Below are 15064 nucleotides of genomic sequence, written 5' to 3'. Positions count from 1 at the left end.
TAGGGCCGTGAGAGGTCGGGGCCGTAGTAGAGGCCGGAGCTGAGGTAGAGATCGAGGTATAGCTCGTACAGCAGTTAGAGCAGCACCTGTAGCACCACTAGGTTCCTCAGCTGAGGAGCAGATTCCATATATAGCTGAGATGACATGACCAACTCAGGCACCAGCGGTGCCCATTGTGATTCCAGGCCTTCAGGAAGCTTTGGCCTAGATATTGACAGTTTGCACTGGCCTTGCTCAGGTGGTCTCGGCTCAGGCCGCACCAGCCACTTCTCAGGCCGGGGGAGGTAATCATACCCCTGTTGCCCGTACTCTCGAGCAGATAGTGCAGGGACTTCAGATACCGGGGGGCACTACCAGCCCAGCCGGTTGTAGTTCTTCAGGCCCCGATAGTCTCCGTTATGGCAGATAATGAGCAGAGAAGACTTGAGAGATTTGGGAGGCTTAGACCTCTATCATTTAGCGGTGCTGAGTTAGAGGATGCTCAGGGATTTCTGGATAAGTGCCATCGGATGCTTCAGACAACGGGTATTTAGAGACCAGTAGAGTCTCGTTTACTACTTTTCAGTTTTTTGGGGCTGCCTTCAGATGGTGGGAGGATTATGAGAGGCGCAGGCCGGTCGCTGCAGTGCCACTTACATGGCAAGAGTTCTTTGTTCTCTTTTTGGAGAAGTTCGTGCCGCAGTCTCGCAGGGAGGAGTTGCGCAGACAATTTGAGCAGCTTCGGCAAGATAGCATGACCCAGTATGAGATGAGGTTTTCTGAGTTGACTCATCACGTAGTTTGTCTTGGTTCCCACTAATAGGGAGAGGATTAGGAGATTTATTGATGGCCTCACATATCATCTGCGGTTACTTATGACTCGGGAGAGGGTATCTGGTGCTACTTTTGACGAGGTGGTTGACACTGCTCGGCAGATAGATATGATTCGTAGCCAGGAATGTCGAGAGAGGGAGGCCAAGAGCCCTCGTGGACCAGGTGATTTCAGTGGTGTTCCTTCAGGGGGCCAGTTTTACCGCAGCAGGGGTCGTCCTTACAGACACGCTCAGAAGAATCGTCCAGTTCACCGTGGTGTATCATCCGGCCATAGTTCATTTAGTTCTTATCAGGGTCAGTCATCTCTCAATTCCCTTCCAGCCTAGAGTTTGTCCCGTGCCCCTTCAGTTCATGGTTCATTTGCAACGGGTACTTATAGCAGTTATTCTGGTTCTCGGGGCCGATTCAGTCTGCACCATCACTAGTATCGGGGAGCTGCTTTGAGTGCAAAGAATTTGGGCATATGTGGAGACAGTGTCCTCGTCGCTCGGGAGGTCCAGGTCATCAAAGGAGTCAGACTACGACTTCAGCACCAGTTACTTCTCCACCCGCCCAGCCAGCTCGGGGTGGGGATCAGTCAGCTAGGGGTCGCCCAAGAGGGAGAGGCTGACCAGGTGGCGGTCAGGCTTGATTCTATGCTTTTACTGCCATGCCTAATATTGTTGCTTCAGATGTAGTGATCACATGTACTGTTTCAGTGTGCCACAGGGAGGCTTCTATATTATTTGACCCTGGTTCCAATTATTTGTATGTTTCGTCATATTTTGCTCATTATCTGGATTTACCCAGTGAATCCTTAGTTTCACCTGTTTGTGTATCTATACCACTGGGTGATATTATTACTGTGGACCGTGTGTATCGCTCGTGTGTGGTAACTATTGAGAAACTGGAGACTAGAGTTGATCTTTTATTACTCAGTATGGTTGATTTCGATGTAATTCTGGGTATGGATTTATTGTCTCCATGTTATGCTATTCTGAACTCTCGCGCAAAAACCGTGACGTTAGCAATGCCAGGGTTGCCGAAGGTTGAATGGAGAGGTTCTCTCGACTATGTTCCCAACAGGGTAATTTCTTATTTGAAGACCCAACGTATGGTTGGAAATGGGTGTTTGTCATATTTGGCTTTTGTGAGAGATGTTGACGCATATACTCCTTTTATTGATTCAGTACCGGTAGTGCGAGATTTTTCGGATGTATTTCCTGCAGACCTGTCAGGTATGCCACCCGATAGGGATATTGATTTTGATATTGACTTGGTGCCAGGCACTCAGCCAATTTCTATTCCTCCGTATCGTATAGCACCGGCTGAGTTGAAAGAATTGAAAGAACAACTTCAGGAACTCCTTGATAATGGGTTTATTAGGCCTAGTGTGTCACCTTGAGGTGCACCGATTTTGTTTGTGAAAAAGAAAGATGGTACTATGCAGATATGCATTGATTATAGACAACTAAACAAAGTCATAATCAAGAATAAATATCCTTTACCGCGTATTGATTATTTATTGGACCAACTTCAGGGAGCGAGGGTATTCTCCAAAATTCACTTGAGATCGGGGTATCACCAGTTAAAAATTCGTGTTTCGGATATTCTAAAGACGACATTCAGGACTCGTTATGGCCACTATGAATTTCTTGTGATGTCTTTTGGGTTAACCAAAGCCCCAACAACATTTATGCACTTTATGAATAGTGTATTCCAGCCATATCTTGATTCATTTGTCGTGGTATTTATTAATGATATCCTGGTGTACTTAGGTAGCCAGGAGGAGCATGCACATCACTTGTGTATTGTATTGTAGAGGCTGAGAGAGGAAAAACTCTATGCCAAATTCTCTAAGTGTGAATTCTGGCTTAGTTCGGTGGCATTCTTGGGACACATAGTGTCCAGTGAAGGAATTAAGGTGGATCCGAAGAAAACAGAGGCAGTTCAGAGTTGGCGTAGGCCATCTTCAGCTATTGAGATTCGGAGTTTTCTCGGCTTGGTCGGTTATTATCGTCGCTTTGTGGAGGGTTTCTCATCTATTGCATCGCCTTTAACCAAATTGACCTAGAAAAATTCTCCATTTAGGTGGTTAGATGAGTGTGAAGAGAGCTTTTAGAAGCTCAAGACAGCTTTGACTACAACTCCAGTATTGGTGTTGCCTACACGTTCAGGGTCTTATACTATGTATTATGACGCGTCGTGTATTGGTCTCGACGCAGTGTTGATGCAAGACGGTAAGGTGATTTCCTATGCGTCCAGACAATTGAAGGTACATGGGAGGAATTATCCGGTCCACGACCTTGAGTTAGCAGCTATTGTTCATGCCTTGAAAATTTGACGTCATTACTTGTACGGTGTCCATTGTGAGGTATATACCGATCATCGGAGTCTACAACATCTGTTTAAATAGAAGGATCTTAATTCACGACAGCGGCGGTGGTTGGAGTTGCTTAAGGATTATGATGTCATAATTCTCTATCATCCCGGAAAGGCCAATGTGGTAGCCGATGCCTTGAGTCGTAAGGCGGAGAGTTTGGGCAGCTTAGCATACTTACCGGTAGCAGAGAGTCCTTTAGCCTTGGATGTTCAGGCTTTGGCCAACCATTTCGTTAGATTGGATATTTCGGAACCGGACCGAATTTTGACTTGTGTGGTTTCTAAGTCTTCTCTTTATGATCATATCAGAGAATGTTAGTATGATGACCCCCATCTGCTTGTCCTTAAGGACACGGTTCAACACGGTGATGCCAAGGAAGTCACTACTGGGGATGACGGAGTATTGCGGATGCAGGGCATGCTATGTGTTCCTAATGCAGATGGTTTGCGTGAGTTGATTCTCTAGGAAGCTCACAGTTCGTGGTACTCTATTCATCCAGGTTCCGCGAAGATGTGTCAGGATTTGAGGCAACACTATTGGTGGAGGCAAATGAAGAAAGATATAGTTGGATTTGTAGCTCGATGTTAAAATTGTCAACAGGTGAAGTACGGGCATCAGAGATTGGGAGGATTGCTTCAGAAACTTGAAATTCCGGAGTGGAAATGGGAGCGTATTACCATGGATTTCGTAGTTGGGCTCCCACGGACTTTGAGTAAGTTTGATGTTGTTTGGGTGATTGTAGATCGGTTGACCAAATTTGCGCATTTCATTCCAGTTGGTACTAATTATTCTTCGGAGCGGTTGGCTGAGATTTATATCCGCGAGATTGTTCGCCTACACGGTGTGCTAGTATCCATCATTTCAGATCGGGGCAATCAATTTACATTATGGTTTTGGAGAGCAGTGCAACGGGAATTGGGCACACAGGTTCAGTTGAGTACATCATTTCACCCTCGGACGGATGGACAGCCCGAGCACACTATTCAGATATTGGAGTATATGCTACGCTCTTGTGTCATTGATTTTGGGGGTTCTTGGGATCAGTTTCTATCACTCGCAGAGTTTGCTTACAATAACAGCTACCAGTCGAGCATTCAGATGGCTCCGTATGAGGCTTTATATGGGAGACGGTGTCGGTCTCCGATGGGTTGGTTTGAGCCGGGTGAGGCTAGACTATTGGGTACTGACTTGGTTCAGGATGCTTTGGAGAATGTTAAATTGATTCAGGAGCGGCTTCGCACGGCACAGTCTAGACGGAAGAGTTATGCCGATAGGAAGGTCCGTGATGTTGCTTACATGGTTGGGGAGAAGGTTCTGCTCAAGATTTCACCCATGAAAGGTGTGTTGAGGATCGGGAAGAAGGGCAAGTTGAGCCCTCGGTATATTGGGCCTTTTGAGATACTTAAGAATATTGGAGAGGTGGCTTATGAACTTGCTTTGCCACCTAGTCTGTCAGGTGTTCATCCAGTGTTCCATGTATCCATGCTCCGGAAGTATGTCTGGGATCCGTCTCATATTTTGGATTTTAGTACAATGCAGCTGGATAGTAATTTGACTAATGGCGTGGAGCCGGTGGCCATTTTAGATCGACAGGTTCGAAAGCTGAGGTCAAAGAACATAACGTCAGTGAAGGTACAATGGAGAGGCTAACCAGTCGGAGAGGCTACTTGTGGGATTGAGAGGTATATGCGGAGCAAATATCCACACCTATTTATGACTTATCAGATTAGTTGGTTTGGGTCCGGAAGGATTTCGGAGTAAATTGAGAAACTTAGTCTCATAATTAAAAACTTAAGGTGAAAAGGTTGACCGGATGTTGACTTATGGAAAAATGATCCTGGAATAGAATTTTGATGATTTCAATAGCTCCGTATGGGTATTTTGGACTTAGGAGCATGTACGAAAAATTATTTAGATGTCAAATTATTTGGATGTCCGTAGTTGAATTAGGCTTGAAATGACAGAAGTTGCATATTTGGGAAGTTTGACCGGGGTTGACTTTTTGATATCGGGGTCGGAACTCGATTCTGGAAATTAGAATAGATCCGTTATGTCATTTATGACTTGTGTGCAAAATTTAAGGTCAATCGGACCTGATTTGGTAGGTTTCGGCATTGAATGTAGAAGTTAGAAGTTTTTAAGTTTCATTAGGCTCGAATTGGGGTATGATTCGTGGTTTTAGCGTTGTTGGATGTTATTTGAGGTTTCGACTAGGTTCGTATCATATTTTAGGACTTGTTGGTATATTTGTTTTAGGTCTCGGGGGCCTCGAGTAAGTTTCGGACGGCATATCAATTTTGGACTTGGCATTCTAGCTGAAAAATGTTGGTTTTCTGTCACTAGTTTCCTTTTACGCGATCGCATGAGAATATCCGCTTTCACGTAGGCTAAGTTGGAGCAGTGTGATTTTTTGATATGCGATCGCGTGAAGGCATCCGCGATAGCATAGGTTTGGCCAGGCTGTGCTACGCGAACGCGTGGGAAATGACGCGTTCGCATAAGGGAATTGGAAAGGAAGTTGGGCCACGCGTTTGCTCTATGCGATCGCGTGTGGTTGTTCGCGATCGCGTAGAGCTGAGGACTCTGTCATTCGCGATCACGTGAAGGAATCCGCGATCGCGTAGGGTTAAATCTGGGCAATGGAAATTCGTGCTTCGCGATCGCGTAGAGCAAATGACTGGGCAGAGAGTTTAAGTTCTGAAAATGGGATCCCATTTTCCATTTTTTATTTTTACCGATTTGGAGCTCGAAAAGAGGCGATTTTTGGGAGATTTTCAAGGAAAACAATGGGGTAAGTATTCCTAACTCAATATTGGTTAAATTACTCGAATCCAAGGTTATTTTTGACATTTAATTAGTGAATTAAGTTCGAAGATTTAGAAAACCCTCTTGATTTAATTTGAGGATTTGAGGGTCGAGTTGATGTCGGAATTTGGTAAAATTAGTATGGGTAGACTCGTGATTGAATGGGCTTTCAAATTTTGTAACTTTTGTCGGGTTCCGATACGTGGGCCCCACAGACGAGTTTTGGTTGAAATTTTGAATTTTTATGAAAAAATTATATTTTCATATGGAATTAATTTCTATAATTTTATTGATTGAATCGAATTATTTATGGCTAGATTCGAGGCGTTTGGAGGTCAATTCACGAGGCAAAGGCATAGCGGAATAAGAAATTACACGATTTGAGGTAAGTAACAGTTCTAAATTTGGTCCTGAGAGTATGAAGCCCGGATTATGTGTTATGTGATTAGTTTTGAGGTGACGCATATGCTAGGTGACGGGCGTGCGGGCGTGCACCGTAGAAATTGTGCCTTGGTCAATTCCGTGGAACTGTGTAGTTGAAAAATCTGTTGATATTTGCACATTTTTCTATGTATTAGAGAAATCGATCTATAAATCATGTTTAAATCCTATGTTTACACTGTTGGGACGCACATAGGTCGTGTACTTGTGAAATTATCTGTTAAATTATTATTTTGCACTCAGTCAGAGTTTTATTTGCATATTTTTACCTCAGTCTCTCTTATTCATTATTGATTCATCATATCATTGTTCTTGTGCTGCTCATCATGATTTCTGAGAGCCCGAGAGACTGGAGAGATTGATGACTGAGTGAGGCCGAGGGCCTAATTGTGAGGATATTTATGGGATCGGGGCTGCCCGCCTGCAGCATACTTTATTATTATGGCACGTGAGTTGTCCGTGCAGATTATAGCGCTTGGGCTGAAGGAGCCCCTCCGGAGTCTGTACACACCCCAGTGAGCGCAGGTACCTACTGAGTGCGAGTGCCGAGTGCTGAGTGACTGGGAGGCATGAGTGATTGTGAGGTATGCCCGAGTGAAAAGAGTGATTGTGAGGTATGCCCGAGTGGCACGAGTGACTGTGAGGTTTTGATGCATTTCAGCTGTCATATACCACTATTTTTGAAATTTCGGAAAGACGTTATTTTCTATTTCAGTCAGAGTTGATATGAAATTACTGTAAAATTTTAAATGTTGAACTTGAAAGCATGCCTACCCTTTTATGTTGGAAATTATTGTATTTGGACTTAGCTGTGAAGCTCGTCACTACTTTCAGTTCTTTATTTGTTATTGTTACTTACTGAGTTGGTTGTACTCATACTACACCCTGCACTTCGTGTGCAGATCTAGGTGATCCGGGATACAGTGGGTATTAATTCTTTCGCACAATAGATTTTTTCGGAGATTCAGATGTAGCTGTTGTGTTTCGCAGACCTTGTCTCTCCTTGTTTACTGTATTTGGTCTCAGACTATTATAGACCGTATTTTTTAGATTTGTAATGTATAGATGCTCATGTACTCAGTGACACCGGGTTTTGGGGGTGTTTATGTCGATATTAATGAGATTTTTTTGTATTGACTTTAAATATTATATTTTCAAACTTAAAAGAAATTGTCGTTTATTGAGGTTGTCGGCTTGCCTATTATCGAGATAGGCGCTATCACGACATGTTAGGATTTTGGGTCGTGACACTTAAGGAGATGGTTTTTCTTCTTCTTTTAATAATATATAGATTATTCTCAATAATATTTTTCGAATAAATAAACTTTTTATTTTTTAAAAGTAAAAAAATGATTATAAAACAAAGAAATATTAAATTAGCAGTTTTTTATTTTTTGTAATTTTAGTTTTTTATTTTAAAATAATTTAAAAACTCCAACTTGAAACTACTCTCCAATTTGAATGGACAGTTTTTTTTTTAAAATTTTCGTTATTTATTATAAAATATTTTATTTTATTATTTTGTAAATATTTAAATTCAAAAATAATAACCAATAACTAATTATTAACTAACTAATTATACCATGTGACTTTTTTCTAGGATGCCACTTGATTTAAGGAGATGGCTTTTTTCTCTCCTTTTAATAATATATAGATTGGCCATCATTAGTGGAGGAGGGAAATGGAGAGTAAAATATAAAAAGAGAATTACACGTGAGTACAATACATACGCTTACATTATAACTAGGTGGTCTATATATAACTTTGCAAAGTTGTAGTCCAAAAATAAAACGTCAAGATTTAACATCCAACTCCGAATAGGTTCTCAAAATCGCTATTCAATAATGTGTGAAATGAGGAAATGATCACTTGTGGCCATTTATAATATAGAAGTAAATGACTATTTAGATCTCTTGTGTGTTGTTTTCAGATCTCTTATGTGTAAAGATGAAAATCTCTTGTAAAAAAATATAAAACTAAAAATAATTTTGTATAGAACTACAAAACCAATTCTCCCGAGATAAACATATGCCTTCTCCAGCAAAATATCATTTTTTATACCCTGTCGCAAATTATCTTTATTTTTTTTATAAACTCAAATTGAATATCTAAGTATCATGATGATTATTTCGGAACCAAATTTAACTATAGATTGGGCCATTTATCATGATTATAGTATTTCACCTTAGTCCTTACTATTATTTGTCAAAATTCAACACTTGGAACTCTAATGAACATTTTCAATATTACAGTAATTTCTTAACTATACGTTGTTATTTTATGAAAACTCAAGTTTCTCATTACGGAAATCCTTCCAAAGTGTCAAATGTAATACCGAAAACATCCAACCTCCAATAAAAAAAGCCACCATAAACTCTTCCATTGACCAAATTAAGACTTCATTAGTCTATTTTACAAAAATTACAACGAATTTCCTTTGTAAATAAAAGTTAAGGAAACTAATAGGAACACAATGTTTTTTTCTTTTTTCTTTTCTCATTCCTAATTTGCTTTCTTTTGTCTATATATATATATATTTCAGAAGAAGAAAAAAGCAATTACTCCCTTTTTCAATTGGCGCTGTTTGTTACGTGCTAGATCTGATGGACTTGAGGAAAGATCCACTTTTGGTAATCTCACGTAAAGGCTTGTCAGTGAATCTGATGATGTTATAGACCCAAGCACCTGATATGGCCCCAGCTGTTGGGCCTAACATATAAACCCATATACTTCTGTAATGGCTCCACACTATTGCTGGGCCCAAACTCCTTGCTGGGTTCATCGACGCTCCTGATATCGGCCTGTTAAGACGTAATATAATTAAGATTTAAAGTTTTATCAAAGTAGAGGAGAGGTCATGCGTTCAAATTTCACAGTCATCTAATAAGAAAAGAAATATTTTCACGTGTTTGTTCATGAAGAAAAATCAAAACCATACATGAGGAGTTGTTTGGAGACATTAAAAATGTATTTTCTCTAAACATTTAAGCTTTTGGATGAGGTTCACACAATTTAACAACTCCGGTCCCTTTTGTTTTGAAATGAGGAAGAGGTCAAATAATATAAAAAGAAGGGCAGCCCAATTCATAAGGCAATTCACATTCACGCAGGGACCGAGGAAAGAGCGCACCCCAAAGGGTGTAATGTAGACAACCTACCCTACATTAGTGGTTGTTTCCACGACTCAAACCTGTGACATATAAGTCACACGAAACAACTTTAACTCTCATACTGGTCAAATAATACAAGTATATATGAAAAGGATATAAAAAATCTTACATTTTTCAAATAGAAACTTTGTATTTTTGTGCAATTGGTTGGCGAATAGTCAAAGATCTCACTCTCCATATCGAAATGATTTAGAGACCCTTTCACACATTAACATTTTGAAGTAATAATCAAAATAGAGAAAGCAATACATAAAGTAGTAATTACCCGGCAAACATCACATTAAGCAACACGGTTGCCCCCACAGCAAGACCAGCAAGTTCTCCGATCTGCAATTACAGCCACGTAACTAAGGAAATCAATCATGGAATAATGATGATTTAGAAGAGTCCACAATTATTAAATAATTCAGATTAAACTTTGATTAATTAGAAAGAAACTTGAATATTTAAGTTTGAAGTCATAATCTTGTTACTAATTTAATCGTAATTATTGACTACCCCTAGCGTACAATAGTCGATTGGTGAATATTTTATAGCATATTAGTCGTAGCACAAAAGAAATTAAAATTAGCACATTCACAAGTAAAGTACGTAGGCAACTAGCTAGCTGGATTGGCTATTCAAGATGTTGTTCTTAACTGTTTCTAATTAAGTTAAAATATAAGACTAAAAAATGAGATTCAGAAAGAATACTTACAGCTCGATTATCAGTTGCGACACCAGAAACGACAAACATAAGATAAAATGTGATAATAAATTCCAGAACAAGAGATTGGATATCTGATCCAGAGGGTGAAGTTCCAAGAAAATGATCATGTTTGCCATTGAATATTAGTCGTAGGGTTCCACTTGCTAGGGTTGATCCAATAACTTGAGCTGCCACGTAAGCTGGTACCTATATATACAAGAAAGAAATGCTCATTAATTATAGGTAAGAAAAAAGTAATATAATCTCTTTAGTGTTCTCAACTAATCAAAACTAACACAACCAAGTTTGGAAGCAATTAATAAATGTTGACTATAGACAACTTACACCTATGAAAGTCGAGAATACGTGAATACTCTTGCTATCAATGCACATATTTAAAAAGCGGCAAATTGACTAAAATCATTTATCCTGCTTAATGCAATGTACATTGCTAATGTCGAGAATTAGGATAGATGGTTAGTAAGTAGTCGAGCGTATTTCATTCACGTAATATTATTCTTGTATTTCATTATTTTTAGGGCTTAATTGGTATGAGGAATAAGAAATAAATAATCCTGAAATTAAATTTGAGATGAGTTTATCCCACATTTGGTTGGGATAAAATCATGGTATAATTAATCCCGGAATTGTAGTATTTTTTATCCCTACGGGAGGGTGGGATAACTAATCCCGGGATAATTAATCGTGGGATCGGATAACTTGTTTCCCAACCAAACGACCCCTTAGAATATTGGTATTACCTATTGTTTTCTTGTGCTTTGGTTCTCCTATTATTTACCGCTTTCTTTTCTCGTGGCTTCTTTACTACCGTATTTCTTTTTTAAAACTTGCTTTGGTTATGTGTTCTTTGAGCTGAGCGTTTATCGGAGATAACCTCTTTACATTCACAACAAGGTAAGAGCAAGGGATCTGCGAATACACAAGTCGAACTTATGGGATTAGACTAAGTATTTTGTTGTTGTAGTAATGTAATATACATTGCAAGCATTGTGATGAGTCATTTAACAAAATGAAACCAAATTAGTGTCAAGGTTATTTAAGTCAAAATTGAACAAAGTGTACATACCTGTTTCCATGGGAACCTTTTGCAAGTGGCAAAGGAAATGGTAACAGCAGGGTTAAAATGAGCACCAGAAATGTGGCCAACAGAGTAAACCATGACCATAACCACCAGCCCCCAGACAATGGAGATACCAGGGAAAGTAACCATTCCTTTGTCTGCATTCACCGCCACTGAACCACACCCCGCAAATATCAAGAAGTACGTCCCTAATGTCTCCGCTATTATCTGTTTAATTAATTGGAAGAAATTAATTAACAAACTTGTACAATTTCAAGGGAATTTCCACCAATATAATAGTTCCGGCCGGCAACCATTAGCTCATACATAATCATACAAAATGCAACGTTGTTTTTTGATTTCCCAAACTTTTCTGAGGAACTTTTTAGGACTTGAAAGTCATTTTCTTTGGAAAAACTTGCAATTTTGTATGAACTAATATAATATAGACATAGACTTTTGGTAGTAGCAAAACTAATTAAATAAGGAAAAGAGTTACCTTTTGGATGAAGGGAACAGTGACAAAGCAACAGCTTGATGAAGAATCTTCATGTGCAGAAGTCTTGTTGTTGCTGTTCATATCATTATCTCTAATATTCAAACTCACTGATGCATGGTTTCCATTAGCCTCTGCTATCTGCAGATCACCCATAATTGTATATCCTTAATTACTTTTAACTCCTACTAATTAATAGTTCAAGAAAACAAGATTTGTAGAGTTGGGGGGGTGTTGTGCAAGGAGATAAGAGATGATCAGCTTATTGTTTACATAGGAAGAATAAGTGAGCAAACAAACATTACAGCTTCGCCAATTTATATATACAAATCCAGAAAGATAAAAGTGAAGGGGGAGAGAGAGAGATATGGACTTTTTAAATTTTGTTTGTACTTTCTTTTCGGAGAGATCAATGCTTTTGACTCTGAGATCTTCTAGCTGATATTTATTCAATTTTGTTTTCTTCTTCATTGATAACAGGAGAAAATGAACATTTTTTTATTATTAATAAAAAATTGGATATTATTGAAAGTGTGACGTATTTAATGATTATTATGAAGATAGGCATTGAAGGCTGATCCAACAACCCACCGGTAATACAGACAAGTTATGAATGCACGAGAAACTTTTAATTCTCTCACAACCATTAACCAACTTTCGTATTATCCATCTAATAAATGGTAACTTTTTTTCTTCGTTTTCCAAAAAAAGAAGGATGAAAATCACTAGCAATAAACTGAAACTAGAGGTTAACTCTTTTTTTAATTATAAGTAATTAGTTAATTGGATAAGCAATTTTTATCAAACTAGGCACTTTCACTTCGAGTAATCACTTGATTTAGTTGGAATTTTTATTATTAAATTAACAAGTAACAAGATAGAAAAAATATATTGTCTACTATAGCATATTTCCTTTATACAGAGTATAAATGCCCCGAAAATTAATTATGCTATCTTGTTTAACAGAAGAATTTCTCTTTAAATAAAGGCCAAAATCATACGCAGCCCCTAAATTTGTCGGACTTTTTTTCTTAGACACAGATTTGTTCCAATTAAACACTTACATTACTCAAAATTTAAACCCTTTAAACACGTTTTGCTGTATGACATAGTGTGACACACCTACCCCAAGAACGTGAGATGTACTATTTTTAGCTTTTTCTCTTTTTAAAAAAAAATCTTTTTCTAATCCACCTTTCTTCTTTCTTCGGACCACCTCACCTTCTCCGCCACTGCCGTCACCATGTGTATAGGGTAAAATATGCTATGCTAAGTGGCCACTTAAGAGAGTGACACGTGAAGCCTAAGGCAGGGATAGTTAAAACCGAAGGCAATTGTCCCGTTTGTCACCGGAAAAAATGATACTCGTAAAGATGCAATAAATACCCTCCGTCCGGTAGCATTTAATGGAGAATATTCCACAGCATTTAATGCACTTCCCGTTATAGAGAATTTGTCATTTATGCTCACCGTTACACCTTCTTCAATGGCCCTCATAATTGACATTAAAGAAGGGCATGATCCTAGGACCTTGTTCCCTATGTGCAGGCGTGCAACTATAAATAATGAGCTCTGTTATTATTGTAAAGGACACGACTTTTCTGGCAAACTTACGCTATAATCGATTCAAAACTTTATACAATTTTATCTTCTTATTCCTTGATTTCATTGTTGTTGTGCCCAGAAGCTCAGCTCTCGGAATTACTATTCCGCGATTTTATCTTCATTTCAAGGCTAAGTATTGTGTATTTTTTAATTATTTTATTATTCGAGGATCGAATTAATTCACTTGTCTAGAAATCACGTATAAATTCAACTGTATCGTTTTATGGGTAAACAGTTTGGCGCCCACCGTGGGGCCTAGACAGTCGTGTAATTAAGTTGATCCCTGCCTCTTTTACTAACGTGTTTTGATTATTTGTCTTAGCAAAAAATCAAAAAACAATGGCAAATAATTGTGTTAACAACACACACAATCTTGAGGTTCAAGGAGACTAGCCTCATCACGAGGATTCAATGAGTGACACTCACAATGAGGGAAACGATGCCATGCCGGTCCACGACAGGCGGTACCCACGACATGTTCGGGAGGCGACTTCCGATAATGCTGAAGAGGAGCATGTTGTTGATGCGGTAAGGGTCCTACAAGAACAACAAACGATCATTCTAGGCCACCTCACACGTCAGGATAAGGTTATGACTGAGTTGAAGCAGGCGTTATCGGGGGCTTCCAATAACACGAATAGACGAGGTCCAGTTCCTCATGGCGCTCTCGCAAATCAAACAACACAGAGGGTCGACAACAATATCTCGAGGGGTGAGGTTAACTCTGATGGGGCTGGGGGGAGAGGATCCGGCCCCAACAACGAGAACGATCCCTTCAAGAGTGAACTCTTACGGTTTATGAGGGAAGTGAACGCCCGCATGGACCAAATCCCGGGCGCACCACCTGTGCTGAAAGGGCCAGACTCAAAAAAGTATACTCAGTTGCCGTACAAACCAAGCGCATCACCAGAATTAATCCCTAAGCAGTTTAAAATGCCCGACGTGCCGAAGTATGATGGAACTTCAGACCCCCATGAGCATATTACCACCTATACAACGGCGGTGAAGGGGAATGATTTATCTCCCCACGATACTGAATCTGTTTTGCTGAAGAAGTTTGGAGAGACTCTCACGAAGGGAGCCTTGACGTGGTATTCATTGTTACCCGAGCATTCCATAGATTCTTTTGAGATACTCGCGAACTCTTTTATAAGGCTCATGTCGGGGCAAGAAAGATGCAGGCCCGAAATGTCGACATATTCAGAATTGCACAAGGAGAATCCGAGTTGCTGCGGGAGTTCGTCACCCGGTTCCAAAAGGAGAGGATGTTGCTCTCGGCTGTTTCGGATGAATGGGCGGCTGAAGCATTCACCAAGGGTCTGAATCCAAGAAGTTCAGACGCTTCCCAGAAACTGAAGGAAAGCTTGCTTGAGTTCCAAGTGACGACTTGGGCGGATATCCACAACCAATACGAGTCAAAGATAAGGATCGAAGATGATCAGGTTGGCTTCCCGCATCGGCAAAAGGACGGGAGAAGAATAAAGAAAAATCAAAAGACAATTTTGACAAAGATAAACGGTCTTCGAGGGGCCGTTTTTTTCCCTACGAACAGGCCGAAGGACGCGGCAGAGGTTTTCGGTCAGCAGAGAGGTTTGTTACAGAT

The 15064-nt window shown here is 39.8% G+C and overlaps 1 protein-coding gene across 1 annotated transcript; it reads right to left on the bottom strand.

Moving 5' to 3' along the window:
* Positions 1-8803: 8803 nt before the first annotated feature.
* On the bottom strand, positions 8804-12147 carry LOC107770791 (aquaporin NIP1-1). Its single transcript, XM_016590123.2, has 5 exons — positions 11860-12147; positions 11367-11588; positions 10289-10486; positions 9857-9918; positions 8804-9222 (listed from the first exon to the last, which is right to left on the bottom strand). The coding sequence occupies exons 1-5, from the start codon at positions 12010-12012 to the stop codon at positions 9009-9011; spliced, it is 849 nt and encodes a 282-aa protein (XP_016445609.2). The 5' UTR covers positions 12013-12147; the 3' UTR covers positions 8804-9008.
* Between the last annotated feature and the right edge of the window lie 2917 nt (positions 12148-15064).

This window comes from Nicotiana tabacum, chromosome 17 (genome assembly GCF_000715075.1).
Source record: "Nicotiana tabacum cultivar K326 chromosome 17, ASM71507v2, whole genome shotgun sequence".
In the NCBI taxonomy this organism is placed as follows: Eukaryota; Viridiplantae; Streptophyta; class Magnoliopsida; order Solanales; family Solanaceae; genus Nicotiana; species Nicotiana tabacum.
The sequence above is the reverse complement of the archived record's forward strand: the minus strand, read 5'-3'. Positions and strand labels throughout refer to the sequence as shown.

Excerpts from the sequence above, each read along its gene's own strand:
- LOC107770791 (XM_016590123.2), bottom strand. The coding sequence starts at position 12,012 with ATGGGTGATCTGCAGATAGCAGAGGCTAATGGAAACCATGCATCAGTG. Across the intron at positions 10,487-11,366 it reads AAAGGTTCCCATGGAAACAG|GTACCAGCTTACGTGGCAGC; the intron begins GTATGTACACTT and ends TTGTATATATAG. Across the intron at positions 9,223-9,856 it reads CTTAATGTGATGTTTGCCGG|GCCGATATCAGGAGCGTCGA; the intron begins GTAATTACTACT and ends ACGTCTTAACAG.